This window comes from Enhydra lutris, unplaced genomic scaffold, assembly GCF_002288905.1.
Source record: "Enhydra lutris kenyoni isolate GAN:26980312 unplaced genomic scaffold, ASM228890v2 scaffoldscaffold26, whole genome shotgun sequence".
Classification (NCBI taxonomy): Eukaryota; Metazoa; Chordata; class Mammalia; order Carnivora; family Mustelidae; genus Enhydra; species Enhydra lutris.
The window spans coordinates 6,694,448-6,718,188 of record NW_019154110.1 but is presented as its reverse complement, the minus strand read 5'-3'; the positions used below and the strand labels follow the sequence as shown (position 1 = coordinate 6,718,188).

The 23,741-nt window shown below is 39.8% G+C and overlaps 1 protein-coding gene across 3 annotated transcripts in view; it reads right to left on the bottom strand.

The window, feature by feature from the left end:
• LOC111151535 (ATPase family, AAA domain containing 5) overlaps nucleotides 1-22,404 on the bottom strand; it is a 45,605-nt gene extending 23,201 nt beyond the window's left edge. For all 3 annotated transcript variants that reach the window (XM_022509594.1, XM_022509593.1, XM_022509596.1), the window contains exons 1-7: nucleotides 22,229-22,404; nucleotides 16,577-18,477; nucleotides 15,457-15,565; nucleotides 10,616-10,780; nucleotides 8,776-8,902; nucleotides 8,202-8,283; nucleotides 2,254-2,438 (exon numbers count right to left, since the gene is read on the bottom strand). In XM_022509594.1, the coding sequence (XP_022365302.1) occupies nucleotides 2,254-2,438; nucleotides 8,202-8,283; nucleotides 8,776-8,902; nucleotides 10,616-10,780; nucleotides 15,457-15,565; nucleotides 16,577-18,477; nucleotides 22,229-22,294 (2,635 nt within the window). In that variant the 5' untranslated portion in view covers nucleotides 22,295-22,404. The remainder of the gene's footprint in view (nucleotides 1-2,253; nucleotides 2,439-8,201; nucleotides 8,284-8,775; nucleotides 8,903-10,615; nucleotides 10,781-15,456; nucleotides 15,566-16,576; nucleotides 18,478-22,228) is intronic.
• Between the last annotated feature and the right edge of the window lie 1,337 nt (nucleotides 22,405-23,741).

The window sequence follows — 23,741 nt, the reverse complement described above, 5'->3', positions numbered from 1 at the left end:
AGAGATCAAACTAGTTACGCATACAAAGTGCTCAGCAGAATGCCAGATAATAGTAAAACAACACGCAATAACTCTTTAGAGCTAGAGAAGAGTGGGAAAGTAAAATATCGTTAGAAAGACTGGCTTTGGGGCGCCTGCGTGGCTCAATGGGTTAAAGCCTCTGTCTACGGCTCGGGTCATGATCCCAGAGTCCTGGGATCAAGCCCCAAATCAGGCTCTCTGCTCGGCGGGGAGACTGCTTCCCTCTCTCTCTGCCTGTCTCTCTGCCTACTTGTGATCTCTGTCTGTCAAATAAATAAATAAAATCTAAAAAAAAAGAAAAGAAAAGAAAAAAAGAAAGACTGGCTAGATGGAGGTTCCTCAAAAAGTTGAAAATAGAGCTACCCTATGACCTAGCAATCGCACTACTGGATATTTACCCTAAAGATAAAAATGTAGTGATCCAAAGGGGCACGTGCACCTGAATGTTTATAGCAGCAATGTCCACAACAGCCAAACTATGGACAGAACCTAGATGTCCATCAACAGATGAATGGATATAGAAGATGTGGTATGTATATACAATGGAATACTATGCAGCCATCAAAAGAAGTGAAATCTTGCCATTTGCAAAGACATGGATGGAACCAGAGGGTATTATGCTGAGTGAAATAAGTCAATCAGAGAAAGACAATTATCATACGATCTCTCTGATACAGGAATTTGAGAGGCAGGGTGGAGGGTTGTTGGGAGGTAGGGAAAGAAAAAACGAAATAAGATGGGATTGGGAGGGAGAAACCCTAATAGACTCTTAATCTCACAAAACAAACTAAGGTTTGCTGGGGGGTGGGGGGTTGGGATAGAGTGGTTGGGTGGGGAGGGTATATGCTATGGTGAGTGCTGTGAAATGTATAAGCCTGGTGATTCACAGACCTGTACCCTGGGGCAAATGATACACTATATGTCAATAAAAATAATTTAAATAAATAAATAGAAACACTGGCTAGGAAGTTCCCAAATAATACATTATATGTTAATGAAAATAGTTAAAATAAATAAATAGATAGATAGATAGATAGACAGACTGGCTAGGAAGTTCCCTGTATAAACGGGAGGCTGAGAGGCACCTGGGTGGCTCAGTCAGTTGAGCATCTGACTTCTGCCCAGTCTTGATCTCAGGGTCTTGGAATTGAGCCCCGTGTTGGGCCCCCCCGAGTCAGCAGGAGACTACTTGTCCTTCTCCCTCTCCCCCTGCTCGTGCTCCCTCTCTTTTAAAAATAAATAAATAAATAAATAAATAAATAAATAAAATCTAAATGGGAGGCTGAACAAAATTCAAAAACTATCAAGGTCAGAAACACAAAACAAAAAAAGAAAGGAAAAGAGAACAGAGTCTGTTTTGTGGGTAGAGGGAGTGCATTAAACCAAACCTCAAAGCCACCTGAGAAGAATACAAGAGCTTTTGTGTTGATAAGGCAAAAACACCTCTAGGCAGGAATAATGAGGAAGATATAAAGCTGTACACACTTTCAGCAATTCAAAACTAGGTAAGTGAAATAAGATTGTGTTTGCTCTAGCATTTGAAGCCAAACGGAAGCAGGTTTGACCACACTAAGGCCACTATGCAAGTGGCCTGTGCGAACAGCTCACCCCGGGCATGGTGCGTGTGAGGGAAGGCTGAACTGGAGCAGGGAGCACTGAGACTTGCTACCTGTTCCAGCAGTTATTTATATGGTTTGAGAGAGGAAAAGCTGTTCTGGAACATTCAACAGCCCACTGGAAAGAACAGAGCCGGAGCTCCTCTGAGAAAGTCTTAAAAGATGATCTGTTCACACACAGGCTACGTGTGTGAAGAGCACCACCTTCCATTTAGAACACGGTGCCTCTCTGGAGAACAACATCCACTGAGGTCCCACCCACGTGCCTGCTCCCCACTGCACAGAGGGGGAGGGCTGAGGATGCCACTGGCTCCCTTGCCCTGACACCCCCATCCTTGGTAAAGTAAGTCCAAGACTGAGGAGGAGAGAGTGAAACACACCCTTTGAATTCCCACTAAATTCCCCTTAAGAATTATCTTTAAACCTTAGCCTTGTTTTAAGTCAACTTACGGTTTCACATTACTTCTAAAATTTAAAAATTTTAGAATCTTTAGATTAAAATTTAAAAAGACATCATAATATTAAAATTTAAAATATTAAATATTAATATAAAATATATAGAATATTAAATATTAAGAATATTTTCATTTAAAAAATCTCATTATAGGAAACTCACCATCATCTTTTTGTTGTACATGGACAACTCTCTGGAAACTAGTACTTGCTGCATTGTACACATCTAATGCAGCAGCTTTCTTTGCAATCTGTCGTTTCAGCAAATCCGGCAAACCACTCATTAGGAAGTTCCTCTTTGCTTTAAACTGCATTTCACAATCCTGAGCCTTGTCAGATGTATCTTGACTTTTAAGAAAATGAAGTGAAAGAGGAAAGCTAAGGTTATACACACTTAAAAAAAAAAAACGACAACCAACTATAAAACACTTTTAATTTAATTTGAAAAAATCAGCTACCTCAGATGGTAGGTGGTCAAATTCATTTTTGCTTATCATAAAAACAAGTCTACCAGTTGTAAGAAATTAAGTAAAAATAAGTATATATAGAAAAATTTGAGAGGCACCTGGGTGGCTTAGTCGTTAAGTGTCTGCCTTCGGCTCAGGTCATGATCCCAGTGTTCTGGGATGGAGCCCCGCATCAGACTCCCTGCTCGGCAGAGAGCCTGCTTCTCCCTCTCCCTCTGCCTGCTGCTCTGCCTACTTGTGCTCTCTCTCTATCTCTCTGTCAAGTAAATAAATAAAATCTTAAAAAAAAAAAAAAGAAAAGAAAAATGATTTAAAGGACATCCACCAAATGTTAACAGAGGCTATCTTTGAGTAGTGAGTTTTTCCCCTTGAGTCTTTTGTCTTCTTTAAAAAAAAAAATGTTTATATTATAATCAGAAAACAAAATAAGTGTTATAGTTCAAAAAGTTAATCCAAGAATTTCTTTTTTTTTTTCCCCCAAGAATTTCTAATGTGATACTGTTTCCTAAATAATAGCAAGAACATGAGGGCCCTTATTACTGATGCCTCAGTTTTACCTGGCTTATCTTCATATTGTTAATCGTTAAGAGTCTTGACTTCTGTGGGAGGGAGGTAATGGGATGCTGGATTAGTGGAGGGGAGAGAGTGTGATATCACAGTTTATTTGCCTTTCCTAGCCTGTCATATACAGAGGGAGAATTGTCATATTCTCTACAAACAGAAATTTGGGCTGGTAATTAAAAAGAGGCTACAAAAACTTCCATTTCTCTTTTCCTTTTCTATTTGAGAGAAATGAGGGAAAGATGAGACCTAAAGCCAGAGTGGAGGAATTAATCTTAAAAAAGAGGAGGTGTACCTTTTTGTTGCTAATTGGCGGGAAGGAGGAAAGGATGGATGAAGTTGTAGCTAAATGAGTATGTGCTTGGGGCACCTGGCTGGCTCAGTCAGTACAGCATGCAACTCTTGTTTGAGCCCCATGTTGGGTGTAGAGATTACTTGAAAATAAGATCTTAAGGGGCACCTGGGTGGCTCAGTGGGTTAAGCCTCTGCCTTCAGCTCAGGTCATGGTCTCGGGGTCCTGGGATCGAGCCCCGCATCGGGCTCTCTGCTCAGAGGAGAGCCTGCTCCCCCCGCTCTCTGCCTGCCTCTCTGCCTACTTGTGATCTCTGTCTGTCAAACAGATAAATAAAATCTTAAAAAAAAAAAAAAAAGAAAATAAGATCTTAGGGGAAAAAAAAAGAGTATGTGCCTATAGCAGAAGATAAACTTTAAGAAGGGTACAAGGGAGTCATTACACATATACACATATTATATATGTTATACAATACGTATTATATACAATTACAGTTTGGACTCTTGGATGCACATGTGTGTGTGTTTGTGTGTGTGTGTATTTCCTAGCTTTAAGGAGGTCTAGAAACATTGATACCTCAGAAGCAATGAGTAAAATAAGCACTTAGATCTTGGTTTCTAGATCCTCCACTAAAAGGAACCACGGCTCTTTGGAGAAAAGGCTATTTACAGAGCTGGGGCAGAGTAAATCAAAGATGAACCTCTGCACTGAGAACCACAGAAATTAAAACCTCAAATAGAAATATCACATTCTTGGACAAGAAGACTTAGTATTACTAAGATACCAATTCTCTCACAATGTAAAACAATCATCTGCAAAATCCCAGCAGACTTCTACATGAATGTTCCTGACATCTGTATTCACAATAGTTTAAAACTGGAAACAACCCAAATGTCCACCAACAGGTGAGTGGTGTATCCATCCAGTGGAATACTACTCAGCAAAAATACAATGAACTACCGATATACAGCTGACCTTGAACAACATGGGAGTTCTGGGTGCCGACCTCCTTCCTGCACAGTCAAAGATGCATGTGTAATGTAACTCCCCTAAAACTTACCCACCAATAATAGCTTCCTGCTGACTGGAAGCCTTCCTGACTAACGTTAACCACTGATGAACACACAGTCTATGTTGTTTATACTATATGCTATATTCCTTATAATAAAGGAAGTTAGAGACAAAAATAGTAAGAAAGTCCTAAGGAAAATCCATTTTTACAGCACCGTAATGTAAAACATCCATGTGAGGGGGCCTGTGCCAGCTGAGCCATGTTGTTCAGGAGTCGACTGTATTTGAGGACATGGATAAGTCTCAAAATCAGCACGCTGAATGAAAGAGGCCAGGTGAAAAAGAATATATGATTTCACTTATAAAGAATTCTAGAAAATGCAAATTAACAGAGAAAAAGAGACTGCCACTTGTCTTAGCTGGAACTAGGAGGAGGACTGCTGGAAGGCCTAAGGAGTCTTTCAGAGGGCCACGGAAATAAATCTGGGTCTGTATGGCAGGAGTGGTGCGTTCACTATGTAGCCAACTGACAAAGCTCACCAAGTTATACACTTCCAATACAGGTGACTGTACGTAAATTACACCTTGGTAAGGTTGTTGTTGTTGTTGTTTTTAAGATTTTATTTATTTGAGAGAATGAGAGAGAGAGAGAGAGCGAGCATGAGAGGAGAGAGGGTCAGGGGGAGAAGCAGACTCCCTGCCGAGCAGGGATCCCAATGTGGGACTCGATTCTGGGACTCCAGGATCATGACCTGAGCTGAAGGCACTTGCCTAACCAACTGAGCCACCCAGGCACCCCTATACCCCAGTAAGGTTTAAAAATTTAATCGATTAAAAATAATAATAAAAGGCAAAAGAATAAAAAAAAAAATAGACCACTAGAAACCTACTCGAATGGCTAACATTACAAAGTCTGATAATGCCAAGTGTTAGCAACCGGAACTCTCATACACTGCTGGTGGGAGTGTAAAATGGAAAAACCACTTGGGAAAATAGCTTGGCGGATTCTTCTAATGTTAGTCATACACCCACCTAGTGACAGAGCAATTCCATTTCTAGGTATTTACTCGAGAGAAATGAGAACACTGTCTACACATGTGTATGGAATGTTCACAGCAGCTTAAGTGCAGCCTAATTTCTAGCCAAATGCTGGAAACAACCCAAATGGCCATCAATTAAAGAATGGATAAACAAACTGCGATATATTCATATAAGGAATACTATTCAGCAATAAAAAAGAACAGACTACTGATACATTACCTTGACTGATAGAAGCCAGAGACAAAAGTGTACCTCCTGTATGATTTCATTTCTATGAAATTCTAGAAAAGGCAAACCAATCTCTATCAACAGAAAACAGATCAGAAATTGCATGGGATTTGGGGGGCAGGGATTAACTGAAAAGAGACACAAAGGAACTTTTTTGAGTGTGATGAAGATGTTCTCTATTGTTGTGGAGATTACACAGATGTGTACATTTATTAAACCTCCAACTGTTTACTTGATATTATATGCATATGATTGTATGTACATTATACCTGAATAAAGGTGATTTTTTATTTTTTTTTTTAAAGATTTTATTTATTTATTTATTTGAGAGAGAAAAAATGAGAGAGAGAGAGCATGAGAGGAGGAAGGTCAGAGAGAAAAGCAGACTTCCTGCAGAGCAGGAAGCCCAATGCAGGACTGGATCCTAGGGCTCTGGGATCATGACCTTAACCAACGGAGCCACCCTGGCACCCAATAAAAGTGATTTTTTAAAAATGTGTTGGGGGGGGCGCCTAGGTGGCTCAGTGGGTTAAGCCTCTGCCTTCCACTCAGGTCATGATCCCAGGATCCTGGGATCAAGCCCCACATCAGGCTCTCGGCTCAGCAGGGAATCTTCTTCCTCCTCTCTCCCTGCCTGCTGCTCTGCCTACTTGTGATTTCTCTCTGTCAAATAAAAAAATAAGATCTTTAAACAACACCACCAACAACAAAAAAATGTGTGTATGTGTGTGTACTGACCAAAGGCAATTAGATATGAAAGAATATATATGTAAAGTCTACACAAAGTTCTAAAACTGACAAAACTAATCCCCGGTAACAGAAATCAAACTAATCAATGGTGATGAAATCAGGATAGTGGTAACCTTTTGTTGTGGTAGGATGGGAATAACAGAAAAAGAGTACCTCTCAGGAGTAAAAGAAATATGTTAAATATTGATTTAATGTACTTACAAAAACCGCTATGCTTAAGAATGATGCATTTAACAAATGAATAAACAAAACAGAAAGGGACTCATGACAGGAAACAAAGAGTTAGCTACCAGAGTGGGGAAGGGGAGGGGGCAGATGAAATAGGGAAAGGGGATCAACAGGTATAAACTTCCAGTCATTAAAGTTAAGTCACAGGGATGAAATGTGCAGCATAGGGAGTACAAGGAAATGTAGCAACTTTCTATACAGTGAGAGATGGTAACTAGACTTGTCATGGGGACCTTCTTGTAAGATATAAAAATATCGAATCATTATTATGTATATCTCAAACTAACAGGATATTGTACATCAATTATACTTTAATACAAAAAAAAAAGATTTGTGCATTTAACAATATGTAATTATACCTCAATAAAAGTGAAAGAGGAAAAAAATAACCTGAACATGATGTCCCTAAACCTGGTCTTTTGCCAACATTCCATCCACTTGCCCAGGGACACCAGAACTTAAGTGTCATCTTTGCACCTTCCTCTCTCTTACCCCCAGCCCCCAGATCTAATTAATCACTATGGATTTTGATCTAGCAAACTGATCTAGCAGTCAGAATAAGCTTTCCAAAATTCCAAATGTTTACGTCCAGACGTGTGTTTAAAACCCTCTGACTGCTTCTAATGGCCGTTGCCGTAATGACAAAATTCTTGCATGTGGTCCAAAGGTGCTACATGGACTGGCATCTACCTCTCTAGCTTAATCCTACAGTTCTCTCACCTCTGCTCTCTATGCTCAAGTCACACTGGCATTCTTTCAACCTTCTGTTTGCCATGCTCCTTTCAGCTATAGGGACTCTGCAGACTGTTCCCTCTGGTTAGAACACTGTTCCACCCTGATGAACTCCTGCTCATCCTTCAGTTCAGGTGACATTTCCTTAGCAAAGGCTTGCCTGACCAGACCAAATCCACTTAATATAAACTTTAATAGAACTTGGCACCTCTTCTTCTTAGTACAACTGCAATTTTTCATTTGTTGGCTCAATTAATATTTAATTATAGATTATCCTTCCTTTTGAGTATAAGCCTTATGAGGACAGAGAATGTGTCTTGTTTTGTTCCCCATAATATTCCCAGTGCCAAATATACTGCTTGGTGCATAGCAGGTATTTGGAAGATTTTATTTTATTCATTTATTTTTACTTATTATTTTTATTATTATTATTATTATTTTTTTAATGTAATCTCTACCCTCAATGTGGGGCTCAAACTCATGACCTTATGATCAAGAGTCACATGCTCCTCCAACTGAGCCAGCCAGGTGCCCCATAGCAGGTATTTAAATATTTGCTGAATAAGTTCAGAATCAGCTCTTTGGTACTTTTGGTTTATGTTTCCACTGTTTCATCTAGAGATGGGCCACAAAATGATCTTCAAATTGCAGTTGTAGCACTGTTAATATTGTCATCTTTAAAAGTGAACTTATTACAGCCTCAATGATAACATACATGCTTTCTCATCAAAGTAAAGGAAAAAAAAATACAAAAACATTCTGTAAGATATTTCAGCATTTAAAAATTTGTATTGGACTGACCTGCTTTCATCAAAACCAAGAACAGGATCAGCTGTTTTTTGAGCCTTTCTGGTAAGAAATAAAGGAGCAACTTTCATTTTCCCTTAGAAAAATAAATACTTAGGTTAGTGTCAATGTTTATCATCTCTTCTTACCTCCAGCTATTTTCAAATTATACCACTACCTTCTTAAACTTAAAAAAAATTAAACCTTTTTACTTTCTTTAATCTTAAAAAAGACTAACTTCTTACTTTAAAAAATTTCTATACAATGATCTGGTCTCCCAATATCATTATCAGAATCTCCAGGCAACTTTTTAACTATAGATTCCCATAACCCCCCTCCAGAGATTCTCAGTCAATATGCCTAGGGAAGGACCTAAAGATTTAGGAAATTTTTTAATTTACTCTGACAATTTTGATGATCTATCAGGTTTGAGAACCTCTAAACTTAACTGAGGCTAAACAGATAGAAATACTTAATATAATTAAGTTTACACCATAGAAAGCAAGGAATTAAATTGACAGCATTCAGAGCAATATAATCTCTCTAAAACATTCTAATGTTCATCATAAGCATTATCAAATTTGATTACCAGGTACATTTTTAGGAGTCTTGTTTAGTTTTTTTCCTAGCACATCATTCAGACACTGAAGTTTCTTCTGATTTTTCTCAGGATGCTTTAAAGAAGTATGATCTGAATCGATAATTATTACAGAGTCCTAAGACAGAATAAGAAAAACATTTTAAAAATATGTCATACAATTGATGTTTTAAAATGTCAAGAGGATTACGACGTTAGAAGCCCCAGGTTAAGATAATGACATTAGCAGCTCCATACCTCTCTCCATCAGACACTACCTAATACAGAAAACATACAGTGACAATAGTCTACATTACATCATACAAGTTCACATATCAAAGAGTGGATTTATTATGACCATGGCCTTCTTTTTTAAAGAAGCAACCAACAGACTTAAGAATCAATATGACCAAGCTATAAAAATTTTAGGTATATTCTTCGAAAGCTATACATTCTATAAATGTATTAGATGAAAATCTGATACATTTTCATGTGGTCAGCATACATTTATCGAGCATCTACTGTATATCAGGCAATACAGCAGGCACTGAGTACATATACAAATGAAACAAGAGTTGGCTTCAAGGTTACACCATGGCTTAGGTAATGGAGAGAGAGCTAGTCTATAAGTATGGTGAAGGCAATATTGACCAAAATACAAAAACCATAGAAGTAAAGTACATGTAGGGAAGGAAACTACTTGTCTTGAAGACATCAGCAAAGGTTTCAAGAGGAGGCATTATTCTTAATAGCCAAAAAGTGGAAAACAACCCAAATGTCCATCAACTAATGAATGGGTAAATAAAATGTGATATATCCATACAATGGGGTATTATTTGGCAATAAAAAGAAATGAAATATTGATGCTCCAACATGGATGACCCTTGAGAACATTATGATGAACGAAAGAAGCCAGACACAAAGGACTATATACTATACGTATGATACCATTTATATTAAATGTTCAGAATAGTCAAATCTACAGAGACAGGAAGTAGATTAGTGGTTGGGTGCGGCTCGGAGAGGAGAGACTGGGAAGTGACAGCTAAGGGAAATAGGGGTTCTTTTGGGGTAATGAAATGTTCTAAAGTTGTGGTGATGGGTACACAACTCTGTGACTATAGTAAAAGCCAATGAATTGCACATTTTAAATAGTGAATTGTATGGTATGTGACTCATATCTCTATAATAAAGCTGGTTTGAAAAAAAGAGGAAGCGGGGCACCTGGTGGCTCAGTGGGTTAAGCCTCTGCCTTCAGCTCAGGTCATGAACTCAGGGTCCTGGGATTGAGCCCTGCATCAGGCTCTATGCTCAATGGGGAGCCTGCTTCCCCCTCTCTTTCTAGCTGCTACCTACTTGTGATCTCTCTTTCTCTCTGTCAAATAAACAAAATATTTTAAAAAGAACGAGAAAAAGAGGAAGTGTTAGCATTTGGCAGGACTTAACGTTTTGAGTAGGAATTCCTCAGGTAGAAGAGAGTAAGTATTCTGAATAGCTAATTTCAAGCCAAGACTACAAAGTGGAACAAGTAAACACTGCACCATTTGGGGGAGAAATGAATAATTTAGTGTGACTAGAGCAAACTGTGTGTATGAGGAAGATGCTTGCTTCGAGGAAAGGGAAGAGCTTATTCAGCCTGTAAAGGATCGTGAATGACTTGATAAGGATTCAGACTGTATTCTGTAGGCAAAAGAACCCAAAGCTTCTAAAACACAACTGAAAATGATATTCTTTCTATCGCCCTCAAGGGTATCTTACAGTTCTACCCTATAATTTTGTAATGGTTTCCCTCTCCCACTTTAAGCAGCAGAAGAGGACAGAACTCATACCAATAAATATTTCTAATACTTACTGCTGTTTCTGACAACGGCTTCCTTTCAGGAAGTGTCTGATGTCTAGATGAACGTCTCAAGGGTGTCACTGTTTCTTCAGCAGCCTTTGACCTACTAATGTGTAAAGCTTTTGCCTTTTCAATCAATTGTTTTGCTCTAGATACATTTTTGGAAGCACTGCTTGCCTAAACAAAAAAATATGAAATATTAATATAGGTTAGTGGCAAACATTTTATATTTAATGATTAAAAAAATTAGAAAAGGCTGGGATGCCTGGGTGGCTCAGTCAGTTAATCGGCTGCCTTTGGCTCAGGTCATGATCCCAGGGTTCTGGGATCGGGTCCCTCATCGGGCTCCTTGCTCAGCAGGAAGCCTGCTTCTCCCTCTGCCTGCTCTACCTGCTGCTCCCCCTACTTGTGCTCTCTCTCTCTCTCTCTCTGACAAATAAATAAATAAAATCTTTAAAAAAAAATTTCGAAAAGGCAAAACTTTGGAGACAGTAAAAAAGATCAGTGGTTGCAGGAGTTAGGTGGGGAGGAGGGGATGAACAGGCCCATCATAGAGGATTTTTAAGGCAGTGATACCATACTCTCTGTTTGATACTACAATGGTGGATACGTACCATGATACATCTAAACCCACAAAATATACAAGACCAAGAGTGGACCCTAAAGTGAACTACAGACTCTGGGTAATAATGATCTGCCAATGCAGGTTCATCAGTTGTAACAAATATACTACTCTGGTACTGATAATATGGGAGGCTATGCAGTGTAGGGACAAGAGATATATGGAAAATCTTGGTATCTTCCACTCAGTTTTGCTGTGAAGCTAAAGCTGTTCTAAAAACTAAAGTCCATTAAAAGGGCACCTGGGTAGCTCAGTCATTGAGTGTCTGCCTTCAACTGAGGTCGTGATCCCAGGGTCCTGAGATCGAGCCCTACATCGGGCTCCCTCCTTGGTGGGAAACCTGCTTCTTCCTCTCCCACTGCCCCACGTATTCCCTCTCTGTCTCTGTCAATTAAATAAATTTTAAAAAATAAATAAAAAATAAATTCCATTAAAAAATATATGTAATAGAAAACTATAATCACAAATAATATTAAATAAAAGACAAAGAAATAGTTACTCAAATCTTAGCAAGGAAATTAAATTACAATGTGTCTAGTTATATTTGGTTTGCCTTTATTTCTAACTGGAAATTTATTCAGATAAATATAATTACATTTGTGGAAAACACCCAGAGAGATGTATTAGATACCTGGATGCATAGGAAAGAATTGTTGGTTATTTACCCACCATCTTCATGGCATCTGTTCTTTGATTTTAGTCACCTTTGAGGTGAATCCATTGGAGAGAGGCTGAAAAGGTATTAAGTATGGAAAAGAGCACTAGATAAGAAAAAAATCTGGCCTTTAGGCCTGACTTTGCCATTGATGTCCTAAGTGATCTCATGCATTTAAATATTATCTTCCGGACAACATGCTTTCAATATTCTGAGTTTTACAGGTTTTTATATTTAGATCAAAAACATCCAGGGGCACCTGGGTGGCTCAGTAGGTTAAGAGTCTGACTCTTCATCTCAGCTCGGGTCTTGATCTCAGGGTCTGAGTTTAAGCCCTGCACTGGGTTCCACGCTGGGCCCAAAAATACAACAAAAAAACAGCAAGCAAGCTGCAAACAGTTTACATTATATGATCTCTTTAAAAAGTGACATTTATCTGTTTAATCACAGAAAAAAGTCTAGAAGGACAAACATATAACTATTAAAAGTGAGTTACCCCTTGGGGCGCACCTGGGTGGTTCAGTCAGTTTAGCATCCAACTCTTGATTTCAACTCAGGTAATGATCTCAGAATCATGAGACAGAGCCCCAAGTCAGGCTCTGCATTCAGCTCAGTGTGCTTGTCCCTCTCCCTCTGCTCCTCCCCCCACTCAAGCCTGCTCACTCTCTCTCTAATACATAAATAAAATCTTAAAAAAAAAAAAATGAAGTCGGTTACTCCTAGAGAGAAGATGAAACGTTTTCACATTTCATTTTATACACTTCTGTTTTTTAAACAAATGTTTGCTGTTTTTTAAAAACCACTGAAAAGCATAGGTATGAATATTCAAAATATACGTAAGAAGGTTAGGAAAACAAAGATTACTTCTGTAAAGTAGACGAACAGATTTGTTGTTCTGCTAGAAAAATTTCTGGCAGGCTGATGAAATCTTATAAATTCTTACAAAATAACTGACCTAAGTTTAAATTAACAATTCAATTATTGAAACGATCTGTTACACAAAAAGATATGGTTTTGTGAAGGTGTGGGGAAAAAACCATACACACACACATTTTGGCAAGTAATTCTGTTATGTCTTGAAAAGCATTTTTTTCTAATATATTTTTTTAAAGATTTTATTTATTTCAGAGAGCTCAAATGAGTGGCAGGGGAAGAGAAGGAGAGGAAAAGGGAGAGAGAATTTTGAGCAGACTTCATGTTTCGCATAGAGCCCCACCCAGGGCTTAATCTCTCAAATCTGACTGTGATCTGAGCCAAAACCAAGAGTTGGACACTTAACTGACTGAGCCACCCAGGCACCCCCGTTATTTTTTTCTGATAAAAATTTTAAGGGGCGCTTGGGTGGCTCAGACAGTTAAGTGCTGTCTTGGGCTCAGGTCATGATCCCAGGGTCCTGGTATCAAGCCCTGTGTATGGCTCCAAGTTCAGCGAGAAGCCTGCTTTTCCCTCTCCCACTCCCCCTGCCTGTGTTCCCTCTCTCACTGTGTCTCCCTCTGTCAAATAAATAAAATCTAGAAAGAAAGAAAGAAAGAAAGAGAAAGAAAGAAGCTGCCCTACAATGGAACAGGCTGCCTTAAAAAAAAAAATTTTTTTTTAAAAGTTCATGTTTAGGGGCGCCTGGGTGGCTCAGTGGGTTAAAGCCTTTGCCTTCGGCTCAGGTCATGATCCCAGGGTCCTGGGATCGAGGTCCACATCAGGCTCTCTGCTGAGCGGGGAGCCTGCTTTCTCCTCTCTCTCTCTGCCTGCCCCTCTGCCTACTTGTGATCTCTGTCTGTAAAATAAATAAATAAAATATTTAAAAAAAAAAATAAATAAAAATAAAAAGTTCATGTTTATAAAAAAACAGAAAACAGAAAAATAAAGAAAACTAAAACCAATCATAATCCTATTACCTTGAAAATAAGTAATTTCCAACACCCTACATTCTGACCTAGTCACCCATCCTCCCAGCCTTACTTACTCCTGACTATATCAGAAACCTCTCTTGAGGGGCGCCTGTGTGGCTCAGTTGTTAAGCATCTGGGCCTGGGCTCGGGGTGGGATCCCAGAGTCCTGGGATTGAGCCCCACATCGGGCTCTCTGCTCAGCGGGGAGTCTGCCTCTCCCACTTCCACTCCCCCTGCTTTTGGTCCCTCCCTGGCTGTCTCTCTCTCTGTCAAATAAATAAAATCCTTAAAAAAAAAAAAAAATGAAGAAACCTCTCGACAGCACTCACTACTTTTTCCCTGTTTATCAGCCTTCACTGCACCCACGCAGTTTGGATCCTACTGTACACCACTTCAACTACTCTTAAATGTTCTCACCTCCTTTGGCTCCTCTGTCCTTCAAAACAGGGTTAAATATTTACTTTATGAGATTAATGGTAAGTACTAAGCATAGCGTCTGGAATGTGATACGCAGTCAAAAAACATGACAGCTGTTAATAACAACAAAGGAGATGCCAATCTTCTGCTGCAGCGGTATTCACGCAAGGACTATGTCACAATCACACTGGGGGCTTTCCCACACACACATACCTGTTCCTACTCACCCTGGGGATATTAGTTTGTAAAAGCAGCTATAGTATTCTTTTTTTTTTTTTAAGATTTTATTTATTTATTTGACAGATTACAAGTAGGCAGAGAGGCAGGCAGAGACAGAGGAATGGAAGCAGGCTCCCAAGTGAGCAGGGAGCCCAATACGGGGCTCGATCCCAGGACCCTGAGATCATGACCTGAGCTGAAGGCAGAAGCTTTAACCCACTGAGCCACCCAGGCACCCCTATAGTATTCTTATATACTCTACTTCTCCCTTTAGGGTAGTAGTAGATTTCTTTCCCTCCCGGAGATATTTGTAATGTGTGGAGACATTTTTAGTTGTTAGAACCAGGGAAGCTGGAGAGCTACTGGCATCTCATGGGTAGAGGCCCCATTACTGCTAAGCATCCTACAATGCACAATCAGTCCCCTATAACAAAGGGGACATTATCCAGCCCAAAATATCAACAGTACCAGGGTTTTTAGACCTGTACCAGTTATAGACCCCACTTTTTAGCCTCTGATCTTAGAAACAAACCAAAAATTCAATCATGACCTATAAAAGCAGCCTGAAGGAAAATGATTAGAATGTAACTCTTACTAAAAAGCCTTTTTCTTTTCACTCTCTCTTTTTAAAGATTTTGTTTATTTATTTATTTTAGAGAGAAACAGAGGAGAGAGAGAGCGCACATACATGCAAGCTCGGGGAGGCGCAAAGGGAGAGGAACAAGCTGACTCAGGGCTGAGTCTGGAATCCGACACAGGGCTCAATCTCACAATCCTGAGATCACGACCTGAGCCTGACTGAGCCACCCAAGCGCCCCCAAGAAAACTTTTTCTAAGTAAATTATACTGTCCTTACCAATTGTTTTCATCTCACAGTAAGCTATTTGACAACAAACTAACCAGAGGAACAGAACAATAGTAACAGTATATGACTGTAGTTAACATAACCAATCTATAAAATCTGTGTATCTTCTTTTGGCATACTACTTCTAATAGCAGTTGTTGATTTAGGAAACAGAATACCACTTAAACAACCCCCTGAGATTTCAATTACCTTTCTAGTCTGAGAAGTAAAATCTCCATCAGTGGCTTCAGATTTCTCACATCTTTTCTTAGATTTTTTCTTAGATTTCTTAGGAGTACTAATTCTGGTGAATTTCATTCTGGGGGAAAAAAGACAATCATAAGCATTTTCATAATTATGTGTAAGAATTTCAATTAAATATAGAAAAGAACCAAACATGGCTCCAATTTCTAGACAGTTCTTTTTTTTTTTTTAAGATTTTATTTATTTATTTGACAGAGAGAGACAGAGTACAAGCAGGGGGAGCAGCTGGCAAAGGGAGAGAGGGAAGGAAGATCCCATTGACCAAGGAGCCTGATGCAGGCCTCGATCCCAGGACCCTGGGATCATGACCTGAGCTGAAGGCAGTTGCTTAACCAACTGAGCCACCCAGGTGCCCTGTACAGTTCTTTAAAAAAAATTACTCCCAATTAGATTCAAACTACTGATCGAAAGTAAGGCAAACTTCAAGCTAAACTCTCAGAAAATATAAAATGTTTCCTTTTAGAAATCATAAGCTTTACAGAAAATTGCCTCCTAAGATCACCCTTCCATTGGCCAAAACCAGCATGCAAGTATATACCTCATAGAATATGGCTGAGTTTACCCAAGAAAAAAAAACTCATTTTTTAATCTCATGTTTGTTACATGCACAGAATTTGTTTTTTTTTTTTTTTTAAGATTTTATTTGTCTGACAGAGAGAGAGCACGCACAACGAGGGGGAGCAAGAGAGGAAGGAGAAGACTTCACACTGAGTAGGGAGCCTGACATGCGGCTCGATTCCAGGACCCCAGGATCATGACCAGAGCCGAAGAATATGTTTAACCCACTGAGCCACCCAGGCACTCCTAGAATTCATATTTGAAAAATATTTCTCTAGGAAGTTAGCAACCATGATGAGAGTTTGAAGTCATCTAAAACACATCTAAAATCCTTCTGAAACCATTCCTGACTTTAAATTAAATGTGGAAAACAAACAGCATTTTTGAAACTGTTTTCTTAATCAGCTGTGTTCTAGAAAAAATAATAGTCTCCAATGCTTGAAGTATTTTCCTTCCCAGGTATTAAATACAGACTACTCAGAACTTCAGAACAAATACAAAAGTTTACCTAATAGGGCTCTCTGAGTCAGAAGGTACTGTTATTAATTCTGCTGTATATAAACTGTGCTTTTCCAGTAAGCTGGCTGCTTTTGGAGTGGATGCCTTTGCTGGACTACCCTCTTCAGAATCGGTACCGCTAATGACTATTGTAGTAGGTGTGCTGCTGGTTCTTATAGACCTTCTGGTTGGCTTGGGTGTGGAAACATTTACCAAACTGTCTTCAGATTCAGCTTTAGAATGTATAACGTTATCCTTAACCGGCATGCTGGTTCTTCTTGAAGACTTCTTGTTACACGGAGAGGAAATCTTTAGGTCATCATTTGCTAAATCTTTACAAATAAGCCTTTCACTGTTAAATAGTGTGCTGTTTTTGAAAACTTCTATTTTCTTTTGTCTTAAACTCATTTTAAGTCTATTTTGATTCTGTGTATCTCTAAAGGAAAAAGTGGCTGCTTTCTTTTGAATATTGCCCTGTCTGTTTTCGCCTGCGGTAATACCAGTATCTAACATTTTCTTATCCTTTTTCTTCAGCTTTTTACGTTTCTCGTTAGGAAAACTTCCTTTCTCAGTGTGTGATGGCAAATTACCATAATTCGAAACCACCTGGACATTAGGATTTTCTGTGATTCTTTTAGAATTATTGTCTCTTCCTTCCTCGTTTAAAGATTTTTCATTGGGCTCTTTCTGCTTCTCAGACTTCCTGACTCCATTTTTAAGTGCATCGGCTGCCGGCTGCCTAAATGCTTTCATAAACTGCTGTCTTTCTTCTAGAGTGCATTTTGGTTTCACGGCCTCGGCACTTCCAGCTTCCAACACTGCCAATTCCAACTCTTCCTCCTGGATGACAACATTGGATTTTCTTTTCTGAACGGTCTGTTCATTCTCGGGATCAGACAGACTATTTTCCATTTCCAACTGCTTCTGTTTCAAGAAAATGGCGGGTATTTTCCTTGTCTTTCTGGGGGGGACAGGGTGAACTTGCGCAAGAACAGTAACTGTCTTATAGCGTCCATGTTGGGAAATGTCACAGGCTTCTGGGTCACTTACACAACTACTTTTGACCATATCTTCAACAGTTTCAGAGGGAATACAGATCGACATTGTAGAGTCTGGTATGTGTTCTGCTTTATTTTCCTTGTGACTTTTTAAAAATTCCTCGTAAGAGACAGTAATTGTACTATCATGTAAGTGGGCTGTTCTGGGTCTGTCACCTCTGGAGTCCACATCATTTGCAGGACTCTCCATCTCATTAGTTAGGGAAGGCGGACTCTGTTTCCTATCTTTACAATCCTTTGGAGGGAGCTCCTCAGCCAATGGTAAGCTTTCAGATATATCTATTATATCCCTGTGCTTCCTTTTTCTCATTTTTTTGCAATCATTTTTTGTGATCCTTTTTTTAGGATTCACCTTCTTAGAGCTTTTTATGGAAGTCATAGTGCTTGGCTGTTTTTTATCTTGAATACTTTCTGCCAGGACCTCTACATGTTTCTTGTAGACTAAAAGAGAAGTATTACTTTCTACAAAATCATGATTTAGACTAGAGTCTTTTTTGCTATCATCACTACTAATTTTAATTGGAGATTCATTTTCAGTTTTAACACTATTCAGCCGATGAGATAAATTAACTCTCTTTCCTCTCTTCTTAAACTCTAGATTTGAGAACATTTCCAATGGTGGTTTACAGTCTTTGCTGCTGTCAGAGGGCAATGGAGCAGATGACTTTATCTTGCACTCTTTTGCTGACAGTGTTTTCTCATTTGTGGGGGAAGTCTTTCTAAAATAATCCAGAATATTACTGGATTTTGGGGGAGAGAAGACACTGTCTCCAGTCTTCCCTATTGGTGATAAATATTTTGTAATTGTTTTGCAGGAAGATCTGTCATCATCTTTCCTTCGCTTTTTGCATGCCTATCAATTTAAAAGAAAAAAAAAAAGCAGTTATTTCAAACAAAATAATACAAAACATAAATTGTAAATATGGATCTAATATTTTAGATATTTAGATTTTTGGATATTTGGATTTTTAGATATTTGGATAATAAAAGGAAGGCTCCCTTAGGTAATGAACCTGATTTATTAGGGAAAAAAAAGCTTTTTCTAACTTTTTTTTTTTTTTAAGATTTTATTTATTGATTTGTCAGAGACAGAGCAAGCACACACACAAGCGCACAAGCTGGGGGAAGCGGTAGGGAGAGGGAGAAGCAGGTTCTCCACTGAGCAGGAGTCCGATGTGGGACACATGACCTGAGCTGAAGGCAGATGCTTAACCAACTGAGCTACCCAGATGCCCTAAAGAAAGAGCTTTAAAATTAAACCTACATTCAAATCTCAATATCACATCAGGCCATACACTTATAATTTGTGTGTTTTACTTTATGTATACTTGAATAAAAAGTTTCAAGGCCACTATACTTATATGTACAAATGTGTTAATTTCTGTTGGCCTCTGTTCATTCTATAACCTTAGAATATTACCACCCATCCCACAAAATTTGTAACGAACACGTTGCATAAGAATGTGTGAAGTCAAATGCATGGTGGAGACTCTACAAATACTAATTCCATTCCCTCTTTCCTTTTTAAGTTAAAAATAAGGTATTCTTGGGGGACCTGAGTGGCTCAGTCAGTTAAGCATCCAACTCTTGATTTCGGCTCAGGTCATGATTTCAGGGTCATGGGATCAAGCCCCTGCTTGCTGGGCTCTGTGCTCAACAGGTAGACTGCTTGAGAGATTCTCTCTTTCCTCCTTCAGTCCTTCCCCCCTGCACTCTCTTCTTCTCTCTAAAATAAACAAATAAATATTTTAAAAAATCATTTTATTTCGGGGATGCCTGGGTGGCTCAGTGGGGTAAAGCCTCTGCCTTCGGCTCAGGTCATGATCCCAGGGTCCTGGGATCGGGTCCCGCATTGGGCTCTCTGCTCGGCAGGGAGCCTGCTTCCCTTCCTCTCTCTCTGCCTGCCTCTCTGCCTCTCAAATAAATAAATAAAATCTTTTTAAAAAATCATATTATTTCTAAGAAACAGACATATAGTGAACAAACCTATGATCCTCAAATTTACTAATCAAGTAAAAATTATGAAGGACACATACCACAAATAAAAAAACCAAAACTTTCCAGTGTTTTGTTATTAAAAGTTACTGCCTGCCTCCTGTTATTACCCTCACATATCAAGTTGACTATAATACTACAAAGTTATATTTTTGTTGGCCATAAATTAGTACCTTACATATTAGAAAAAACTATTACTACAAAAAGCTCCCTCAATCTTTTCTTTTAATTTTCCTCAGTTCATTCATTAAACTAAACTTCCCAGAATGACAAGAAAATTTTTTAAAAGATAAGTAATGAGGGGTGTCTGGTTGGCTCAGTTAGTAAAGCATGTGACTCTTGATCTCAGGGTTTCGGGTTCCAGCCCCATGCCGGGTGTAGAGATTACTTAAAAATAAAATCTTAAAAAAAAAAAAAAAAAGGTAAGTAATGAATGGGGACGGGGCGCCTGGGTGGCTCAGTTGGTTGAGCATCTGTCTTCTGGCTCAGGTCATGATCCTGGGGTCCTGGGTTCGAAACTTCATCTGGCTCCCTGCTAGGTGGGGAGCCTGGTTCTCCTTCTCCCTCGGCCTGCTGCTCCCCCTACTTGTACACATGTTCTCTCTCTCTCTCTGACAAATAAATAAAGTCTAAAAATAGTGAATAGGGGAATTATACTCCTAGAAAATTAAAAGGTATCACAAAGCTATTGTCCTTAAAAACAAAGTACTGAAGGGCAGCTGGCTGGCTCAGTCAGTGGAACGTGTGACTCTTGATCTTGGGGTTGTGAGTTTGAGCCCCCACTTGGGGGTAGAGACTACTTAAAAAAAAAAAAAAAAGGCATAGTAATGATGCATGAATAAGGTAGCCAACATAATGGAATGGATTAGAAAACCAGATAAAGAAATAAGTATATACTTAGAACTTGGTATAGGAGAACAGTAGCATTTAAGTTAGTGAGAAAATAAGTAGTTAATAAATGGTATTGGGACAAATTTCTAACCAGTTGGATAAATATGAGGCAAAATAAGTTACTGATTAAAATTTCACCTGCTAAAATGAAATGGTAAAAGCACTGGAAGAAAATGCTCGTGAGCTGTTAGTACTATTATTACCCCGAGATGGTTATCAAAGGCATGATACTATGGGCCCTAGAGTCTGGCGGATCTAAGTTCAAGTGCTGGCTCTGGCATCTACTAGCATAGGACCCGAAGCATATTACTTTTTAACTTTTTTTTTTCTTTAATTTTTAAAGTAGGTTCCACAATGTGAAGACCAATGCAAGGCTTAAAGTCATAACCCTGAGATCAAGACCTGACCTGAGATCAAGAGGCGGACGCATAACCAGTTGAGCCACCCAGGTGCCCACTTTTAACTTTTAATTTTCTTTCCTTTTTTTTTTTTCTTCAGATTTTATTTATTTATTTGAGAGAGAGAGAAAGTACAAGCAGGGCGAGCAGCAGGCAGAGGGAGAGGGAAAAGCAGGCTCCTCAATGAGCAGGGAGCCCAATGTGGGGTCTGGCTCCCAGGACCCCGGGATCATGACCGGAGCTAAAGGCAGACGCCTAACAGACTGAGCCACTCAGGTGCCCCACTTTTAATTACTTTTTGACCCTCTTCCCTCATCTGTATGGATACAGATAATGATACCTCAGCACAGTTGATATTAAGCAAAATAATGTATACAAGGCCCCTACCCCTGCAATACTAAAAGGAAAGTATCATTACTATGAAATAAGGTAAGCAGGGCACCAAAAACAGAAACTGTAAGGAAAAGCTTGATAAATTGACCATACAAAAATCAAGAACTGTCTAACTCAAGTACCAAAAGTCTTTCTTCACATCCAAGAAAACTGAGATTTTTTTAGCAAAAAATTGATTTAGCAAACAAATATCAGCACAACTATTAGCAAATAGAAAAAAGTTATTCAATTCTAAAAAATAAGAAAGTCCGAGTTAAATAAGTGAAGGTACATCTTGGCTCACTTCAGACACCAGTATGTGTATTTCAGTTAGAATGCTAGCTTGAGATGAAAAGGTGTAAAAATACAACTGTCACTTTGAGATGCTACTCCATTACTTCATGACATTAAAGCATCTTTATAACGACTGCTTAGAGCATTTCACTGAAACTTGGTGAAAACATAAGAATAACAGCATTCCGTGCTCTAAAGCCATGAGATGAGAAACTGATTCTTTAAAAAATTACTTTGACTCCCGTAATGACAATCTAAGCGGTAGTCTTAGGTTAGTTGAACAGACTAGTTGTTCTTAAAGGTCTTTAAGGTGGACAGACTAGGTGAACTCAGAGATTCTTTTCAAACTAAAGTTCTGATTCCTTACGATGAACCCAGACTTGATCCTGGGATCCTCTGTGACATTTCACAAGTCCAAAACATCAGGTTCCACCAACATTTCAGGATCTGGGAACTGGTCGAGGTATCTTTTGAATCCTGACTTTCCAATGTTTGTTAGCACTTATCACGGCTTTAGGAAGCGACACACTCCAGCAATTGTTGCACACAATGTCACAACCGTGGGGCCTCACCTGGTCTCTCCTCTCCCCTCCTAGATCCAAAGTCGGGATTCCCTTTCACCCACCTCCTACAGAGAGAGATACACTAGCTCACCTCAATCTCGTAGTCCTTCACCGGAGGGGGAGCAGCTGCCGCCGCCATGGCCAGGACCCCCACCATGCTCCCAGCTTTCCGGAATGCCGGTTCCTAGGGCATTGCGCGGCCGGGCCCCGCCAGCCTGGAGGCCATGGAGGCGGCCGGCTCCCGCAGAGGGAGCAGCCGGGGCAGCGGGGTCCGTCTCCGGCTCCCCCGCGCCCACCCGGCCGGAGCGGTCGCGGAGGCTGGGCCCAGCTCAGCCGAGTCGGACGCGGGAAGAGGCGGTAAGAAAGCGCGGGCAGCGAGGACTTTGGGACGTGGCCGGCGAGCGCGGGGTGCCCTCGACGCGGGCGCCCCAGGGTGAGCGCCCGGGATCGCGATCCCGGCTGGGAAAGCAGGCGGAACACAGATCGGACCCGCGGGCTTCGGAGGGAGTTCTTGTCAATTGGGTTTTCGCGCCGTCCGGAGCGCAGGGGGCGGAGCTTACGATTGCTTCGGGAGACTGCGCGGACGGTGAGCAGAGAGGGTCAAAATACTTCTTGGGCGAAACTGCAGGAGGCGGGCTTCGTCTCATTTAGGGATTTCAAACTAGCGGGAATTTTGGAGATTTGAACTTCTGACACCCAGTTTCACGGATGAGGATAAGATTTGACTAAAGTCCGTTTTCGCAGAATTAAAACTCTAGATTTTTGACGTCCCAAGCTAGCTCTTTTTCAAAAGTGGAAATTTGAAAAATACAGGAAAGGAAGTAATTGATTATATTTTTTCCCAGAAGGAATGTTATTTGGATTTTACCAAGCGTCCTCTCGAAATACACTCTTTCGGGATCCGAGATTGCGACTTTTAACCCTCAGTTGAGCTAAAAGAGGCATTTCTTCCCGTGGACTTCATCCTTGCGCGCAGCTAGGAGCCCAACGTCACGGCCTCAGCTGGTGGGAGTGCTCAGCAGTCGCAGGGTACCAGTACTCTGCTGGTGTGTAGTGATGATAATCTCATACGTCATTTGCATTGTTTTCATGGATTGGTTTAGCTTTGACTTTTTTTTTTTTTTTTTTACGTTAGTTGCAGTGACATATAGAGTATATTTACTTTGTTTGAGTGCATAGTTTTAACTGGATGATATTGTGAAGGCAAGTAAAAGGATATATCAAATAATATGGGAAGCCACTTTGTTACATCGGGTTATGCATACTGACTTGAACTATTGATATAATTGTGTCCATCTCTATACCATAAAGATGGTATTGCTGTTGTTCTGACAGCATAAAGGATTTAAATTTCTCCAGTGAAAACTGGAGGTAGGGATGCCTGGGTGGCCCAGTCCGTTAACCTTCTGCCTTTGGCTGGGGTCATGATCCCAGGATCCTGGGATGGAGTCCCGTATTGGGCTCCCTGCTCAGCAGGGAGCCTGCTTCTCCCTTTGCCTGTTGCTTCTCCTGCTTGTGCACTCGCTCTCTCTGGCAAATAAATAAATAAAATCTAAAAAAAGGAAAAGAAAACTGGAGGTAGTTATTTTTTCTTTTACAATTAT